This window comes from Penaeus chinensis, chromosome 16 (assembly GCF_019202785.1).
Source record: "Penaeus chinensis breed Huanghai No. 1 chromosome 16, ASM1920278v2, whole genome shotgun sequence".
Taxonomy (NCBI): Eukaryota; Metazoa; Arthropoda; class Malacostraca; order Decapoda; family Penaeidae; genus Penaeus; species Penaeus chinensis.
Window position 1 is genome coordinate 34,410,150 of NC_061834.1, and position 7,500 is coordinate 34,417,649.

General features: G+C 35.9%; 1 protein-coding gene across 13 annotated transcripts in view; it reads left to right on the forward strand.

Moving 5' to 3' along the window:
• Positions 1 to 7,500, forward strand: part of LOC125033474 (prominin-1-like) — a 154,642-nt gene that overhangs the window by 130,838 nt on the left and 16,304 nt on the right. For 11 of the 13 annotated variants that reach the window (XM_047625004.1, XM_047625003.1, XM_047625012.1 and 8 more), the window contains 11 exons: positions 1,020 to 1,046; positions 2,594 to 2,759; positions 3,189 to 3,315; positions 3,999 to 4,142; positions 4,262 to 4,468; positions 4,673 to 4,781; positions 5,291 to 5,425; positions 5,578 to 5,706; positions 5,836 to 6,021; positions 6,276 to 6,434; positions 6,675 to 6,796. In XM_047625004.1, coding sequence (XP_047480960.1) covers positions 1,020 to 1,046; positions 2,594 to 2,759; positions 3,189 to 3,315; positions 3,999 to 4,142; positions 4,262 to 4,468; positions 4,673 to 4,781; positions 5,291 to 5,425; positions 5,578 to 5,706; positions 5,836 to 6,021; positions 6,276 to 6,434; positions 6,675 to 6,796 — 1,511 coding nt within the window. The remainder of the gene's footprint in view (positions 1 to 1,019; positions 1,047 to 2,593; positions 2,760 to 3,188; positions 3,316 to 3,998; positions 4,143 to 4,261; positions 4,469 to 4,672; positions 4,782 to 5,290; positions 5,426 to 5,577; positions 5,707 to 5,835; positions 6,022 to 6,275; positions 6,435 to 6,674; positions 6,797 to 7,500) is intronic. The other 2 variants (XM_047625006.1, XM_047625015.1) reach the window with 1 other exon arrangement.

Consider the following 7,500-nt stretch of genomic DNA (forward strand, 5'->3'; position numbering starts at 1 on the left):
TTGAGAAGGAGTTTAGCAGGTGTAGATTTTATGGATATAATGATTAAAGAAGGAGAACGGTTATATAGTGCGAAGGCTTTGCAGCAAGGATAGTTCATGGATGGAAGTTGAAATATTAGCATGAGCAAGATATTTTGTCAACTTAGCGGTTAATGTTGCATTGAAACTTGCATTAGGTGAATGTGTTTTACTTGAATGATAATATTTGCTTCAAGTTCTTGAAGAAGCATGTTGAAAAGAGCGGTATTCATGATCATGCCTGAAAATTTTAAATAATGATTTTAACAGTGCATTTATGATTGGGATGTATCATAAATTTGAAGAAACGTCATATGTGCAGTATTCTTGATTGCAGCAAAAATTGAAGTGATGATCTTAATACTCTTATCATTTGGGAGCCATTTTAACTTAGAATTAACGTTTCTGGCAAGGTAACTCGCCTCTCCGATCTCCCTATTCCTTAACCATATTTGAGGGTGATAGTTTTATTGTGAAATTTCTTAAAAGTTTGTGGTGTGGTTTTTTTGAGTTTACTGGTGCAGTGGTGTGCAGCCCTTGTTTTAAAGAAAGAAAGAATGAAATTATATGAAGTTAATAAAAGTTTTGATATCTGAATTACTATTTTTTAAAATTATTTGAGATTCATTGTATTCCAATAAATATATATAATAAAAAAAAAAAGAGAATTAATGAAAAGAGATAAAAGCATGGTTGCACATCCCTGACCCAAGAACTATGTTACTCACCTAACCTTAGCAGATAGGTAATGTATGACTTAAGTGCTTTAAATGATTGTGCCGGCTGAACTTCTATGTTGCATTGATGTTAGTGCTGTAAGAGATTATCTTGAAACCAACAGTGTTTGGACTTGAACAAGCACTTGTTGTTCTCAGTACATAAGTGAACTGCTTGTGGTGGAGTCATAAAAAAGACACTGAACTATGCTGAAGGTAGAAGTTTGGCTGAGCTGCAAGTTGCGTTGGGCAGTGGCACTAACATGTGTGGTTCCTTCCTCACAGTACCTGGAGACGGATGTTTTGCCTCAGGTAACATGGACAGCATGTATCATAACCCATAGGAATGATTGCTATCATAACGTGAATATTTGCTTCTTAATCTTGGTGGTGACTTATGAACTGCAATTTTTTTTTTTTTTTTATTATTAATTATTTTTTTCTTTCTTTCTTTCTTTCTCTTTTTTTTTATGATGTAGTGCATGTGAATTTCTTTTTTGGAAGTAACATCTGATTATCTATTTCTCTCTCCTTATCTGATTCATTTCTTTTTGAGAAGAGATGATTTTCAGTTTGTTAATTTCTTATGAAGTGAATTTGATTTACTAACATGCATGGTAAGAGTGCATGGAGCCTTCCAGCAGCAGCATGTGACTGTGTGGACCAGATGCTGTGTTGATCCAGTGCCTCTTTTATGATTTAGAGTGAGCTCAGCTCCCTTTTCAATTGATTTGGTGATTCTGCATGTTAATTTATTATTGATTGCTGGCAGAATACTTCCAGGAGTGAGAAATGTTCAATGTTAGATCATGTCCCTCCTTCCTTCATCCTCCTTGCTCCTTGCTCCTCCCTCTTTCCTCCCTCCTGTTCTCCCTCCTTTTCCTCCCCCCTCCCTTCCCCTCCTTCCTTTCTACTCCCTCTTTCCTCCTCCTTGTCCTCCCCCCTCCCTTCTCCTCCTTCCTTTCTCCTCTCTCCTCCCATCCTCCTCCTTCTCTTTTTCCTATTTCTCCTCCTCCTCCTCCTCCTCCTCCTCCTCCTCCTCCTCCTCCTCCTCCTCCTCCTCCTCCTCCTCCTCCTCCTCCTCCTCCTCCTCCTCCTCCTCTTCCTCCTCTTCCTCCTCCTCCTCTTCCTCCTCTTCCTCCTCTTCCTCCTCTTCCTCCTCCTCCTTACCCTTTCCATCTGCCTCTCCTTCCTAATTCCCTCCTCCCTTTCTCCCTCCTCTGCCCCCATTAACTCTTTCCCTGGTCTCCCTTCCCCATTTTCTCCCTCCCTTTTTTCTGTCTGCATTATTGTCATTATTGTCATTCTACCAGAAATTGCTTCAGGACCTGTGTTCAGATCTGAATTATAGTCAGTGCATAAGATTTGCCCAAAGAATAGATACATTTTGTAGCAGCTCCCTGTGTAGATATTCTGCCCTCGTGTATCGTTTTTTTTTTTTTTTTCAGATTGATGATTTTTAAAACTTTTCATTGATTCTGTTTTTGTTCAGAAATACAACTCTGTTAGAATACTTTTCATTATAATTATTATTTTCTTGTTATTACATTCATTTGTATTATGCACAGTTCTTTTTATATCAATATAAGTTTTATTCCTTACGTAGAATTATTTTATTTTGACCACATTTTGAAGCTTTTTGTAATCACAAGTCTGAGATATTTTTGTGAATATATTTGTGATATGCATTTGACCAAAATGATTTTGAGTACTAGCAGCATTGAGTATTATATATGTTAATTTTGAAGTTATTGTTGCAATTATTATCATTATTATTATATATGTCTCTTATTATTTCTTATTATTACTGTTGTTCTTGCCACTGAGCACTGATTACTCACAAAGCATCTGACTTCCAGCTGCCTAATGTTGAATCAAAATTGGATGAAGTGAAGTCACTCATAGAAAATGACATAGAAATAGCAGTTAAGCGAGGCAAGAGAGCCTTCGACTCCATTGCAACCGAGATCCAAAATAAGGTGCAGCGTTCTATCCCGGAGATCAAGGCCAAGATCCTTGATGCAGGTGAGACTGTGTGTGAAGTGGGTATAGGATTAGTTCATCCATGTGTGAGTGTTTATTGCTTAGACCCTTCATCATAGAATTAAAAGTTGATTTGGCGTCCTCTTGCTTAGTCATGTACATTATCTAAGTATGTTTTTATTAGTTGTACCTCAGGTAAAAGATAAAGGCATTGTTTAGTCTATAATCTATCATTTAGCAATTGACAGATCTTGAGGGTACTCCATAAACAATAGTGTTCATTTATTGTTGCTAAATTTTCTCTTTATTTATTTATTTGTATTATTGTAATTGAGGTTTATCTGGCTTGCATTTATGCTTTGTGTTTTAGCCTACCTAGTTTGACAGGAGTAATTACCATACTAAATATTGATATGGATATATGATATTTATTACATGCACTGTATAGTAACATAATGTGAAATCTCATAGGAGGTGAGCTGGAGGATGCAGCAGAGAGCATCCATAGAACATTACAGCGTGTTGACACAAAACCAAAAGAAACAGAAACATACATAAGATTATTGCAGGATGGGATCAATGAGTATGCTATGTATAGGTGAGTATTTCCTTTTTATTTTAGTGAAGTATATTAAAATAAATTTTAATAAGTTAATTTGTGTATTACTAGTATATTTCCTAGTATACAAGTTACACCTAACCTTTTTTAGATGATGATATACAATTCTTTTACAAGAGAATGAAAGACCACATTGTTGACTAGAAGAAATGGAAATATCCCAGTTTAATGATTTATTGAAAGGACATTATAACAGTACTTTTTTAACACCTTATGATCATAAAAATATGTAAAACAAATTACTAAAGTTGAAAATAGTCAGACTATCAGTTGACTTGACTTATCAGAATTTGATGGTCATTAACTTCTAAAAGTCAGGTACTTATTAAACATGTCATGATAATGTCAAGGTATACTTTTGGGAGCAAGGTGATATCCCCTTCTTATGGGCAAAAATATTAAAATCACTCCTGTATTGCAGTCACATGGTGCCAAAGGGTAAACAATAATATCACATGATGTATTCACTTTTATGCTCTGTGTTGCATTGACAGATACCTTGATTAATATTTACACATGAAGTTATAATTTGTATTGGCTATTGGGAGTAGGAAAATAAAACTTCTTCCTAGAAAATCTGATAAGTAAATTGTTCATCACATATATTTATGATAGGAAAGGTAATTAAACCATTGTAAATATTTTAACTTCCATTGTTTCAGGTATTGGGGCTTCATGGGGCTCTGTATATTACTGTTGGTGATCACCCTCTGCTTCACACTGGGTGTGGTGTTTGGATGCTGTGGTCGGCGACCCGATGAAGCCTCGTCTTGCCATAAAGCAACTGGGGCATCGTGGCTCATGTGGTGAGTGCAGTCAAGTGGAATCATCTTGCAGAAGAGTTCTTGTTTTATTATTATGGCTTTTACTTCTTAGATTTGGCATATTTAATAGGTCAATTGGTAAATTCGTATTTTGTTTGCAGTGGTGTTGGTCTGACATTCCTGTTCTCAGCCCTGATCATGGCAGCAACCACAGCACTTTTTGTGTTGGGCAGCATAAGTGAGATCCTTGTGTGTGACCCCCTCGCTGACCCTACGCGCTCTGAAGTCTTTAATGCTGCTGCAGAATTGTACAACCTTAACAGCCATTATCCTCCTGGTCAAGCCCCAAGCATAACTGAGATTATCAGGTGATTCATTCATATTTCATCTTATAGGAATAAGTATATTTTAGACATCCATTCTTCAGTCGTTTGTTTTGGGAAAGTCTGTTGCCACATACTCACTTGTTCATGTCTTCAGGATTATCAGGAATCAAATTATTATTTTTAGATATATATGAGTGTTCATAAGTATTGATTGTAGTTTAGTTCATAATGCTTCCCCCTTTACAGTAAGTGCCACAACAACCAGAGTCTGTACTCTGTGTTGAGTCTGAATCATGTTGACAGTAACCTCGCCCGACTTCAGGATTACAAGAAGAACCTGAATCTCGATGAAAAGGTAGGTAAAAAAAGATCCTGCTCTCCTTGTTTTCTTGGTATTCTTATGTTTTGTTTAATTTTTTTCAGCTTGAATATTTTTTTATATTTTTTTTATATAGTGTGAGTGGAATATAGTTAGGAAATGCTAAACCTTACATACAGAAGAATCGTGTTTGCAATATAGAATAATCCTTGTAATTTGATTTTCTTTTTCTTATAAAAGTTCATATCTTTTATGATGGATTTTTTTTAATGACTACTTAGCCTGTAGGTTTTCAATGGGGAGAATTCATTTGTTTCACAACTATGAATATGCACAACCATGAACAATTGCCTCATAAAAGAAAGAGAGTGATTGATTGATTGATTGACTCTTAAAATGGATAATAGTCTCAAACAGAATTAGTACATTTAGCTACATTTTCTCACAATGTGTCTGCTTTCCATTCAAGGGAAATACTCATATAATATGACTGAAGCTCTGTCAAGAAAATATCCAGTACTAATGGCAACCTCCCCTTTTTTCAGATCGAGCAGCTGATGCTTCAAATCACTGTGGACACCGATGTGGAGATCCTCTCCCGAAACGCCAAGGAACGTCTATGGGAACTTGCCAACTCCTCTGTTGCTGACAAGGATACCTGGGACTATTACACTGAGATTGTAAGTTCAGTAGTTTATTTGGTCTTCAATATTTATTAATATTATAAAGATTTTACAGATTTTTTTCTTTCTTTTTTGAATATCAATGGAAGTGTTGCTTTTCTAGAGAGAAATTTGATGTTAAGCATTTATCTACTTGTTATTCCATACAGCTTGAAAAGAGGGTGTTGAAGATTGACCTGATGGACCTAGCCGCTCTGCTTAACCAGACAGCTGATCAGCTTCCAACTGGCTATGATCAGGTTTCATTCAAACTCAAAAATGATGCTCTTTTCCTTGAGGTAATAATTTTTTTCTGGTTTTCTTGTGTTTATAAAATTGTAAAGTCTGAGAATATGAGATTCTAGCATTTCATTCATATTTTGAATAATTTGTGTGTCGTCTGACTTATTGAATTTTTTTCTTGGAAGGGTCTGCAACGATGGGTATCCTCCATTGGTCACCTAACAAGGAACCTGAACAAGACAACAGCCAGACTCAATGAACACCTGAAGTTCAATAAGACCAGCCTGCGCGAAGCCATTGGCGATCTCATCAGCCAGGCAGAATTTGCTCAGCAGTACCTTCGCATCAATGGTTCACGAGAGGTCACCGAGGTTAGCTTAGTGTCTTTCTCTGATTCTGTGAATTTCCCTCCTCTGAACACTGTATTTCTTTGTATTTACAGAGTACATGATAGTTGTTAATGAGAGTGAAGAACTTCACATCTAGACATGTGTGGCTAATTCTATAACATTCATTAGAAAAAAGTTCTTTGCTGACTGACGTTGCCAAGTAAAACTTTTAATGACTTCTTGTGCCATTTTAGTGTAGTAAGTAGATTAAAGTCTTCCTAATTTTCTTTGTGCAGCTTGTCGAACGATTTTCCAAGGATTTCCTTGCTGATGTGGATGAATATGTTCTGCATGTGGAAACAGCAGTTGAGAAAGATGTTGGGCGATGTGGCCCAGTCTCTACTGTCTATAATGCGACAACTTCTTCCCTGTGCAAGGACATCATGTATCCCTTTGTAAGGACTAATCTTGTATTTTTTTTAACCTGATGGTTTCCTAGGTTACTTAAGGAAAAATGAGCATTGAGTGGTCTCAGAAGAATATGAGTATATAATGCCTCTATGTGACTGACTGCTGTTGGGGAGTGTGGCCATTTCATACTAAGGACATAAAATTAACTTTCTTGATTCAAGTCAGATGATTTGTCTTGGTGACAGGTGTTTACAGATTATACTGACTTGATGTAATTCCCACAGAATGGATTCTGGGCAAGTGTTGGATGGGTATTCATATTCTTCATCCCGGCAATGATTCTCGCTGTGTATCTATCATCATTGTACCGCAAGACCGAACCATACCCCGGACCTCTCAATGAGTCGTAAGTAGTATTTAGACTGTAGTCTGATGTTTTGTGTTAGTACTTGTGGTTTGTTGCTTGAAGAGCATTAAGTTCTTCTACAGCATCCTTGTTGTTGACTGAGAACAATCTAACTCTGGGTTATGATCAAAACTAAGGCATACTAACATTCAAGGGGAACTCTAATTAAAAGTCCCAAGAATTAGATTAGAGTAAATATGACTGAGAGTTTAGATAGCTGACTCTTTGATGGCAAATGCCACCATATATTGCCTTAAAAAAAAATCCTCATCCAGTCCCTTTAAAAAATAATACTAATTTATGGAATGTGAAGCTACTCTTCCATTTGATATGAAACTAAACTGACTTACAACATTTTCCTATAAAGTAAAATTCAGACATCATGGCTTGTTTAAAAGCTTTGAAGTGTAATAAACTGGACAGTTAAATCTTCCAATCAGAATTACTAACTGATAAAGAGTTGATTTCATATTTAGCCAGTTTAAAGTAATTAGCTGCTTTTAAGAGACCACTAAATTTACTTGCAAATGTAAGTTATACAGTCTTCTCATGTTTAAGAGTTGCAAATGGCATTTGCTATATCTGTAGTAGTATACTAGGAGAGAAAAATATGGTCATACATTATTTTGGTTGTATAAATAGTAGTTTTTTGTTTTATGTTTTATATATTTCTTTAGAAAAGTTGATTTGTACAGCTTAGTTAT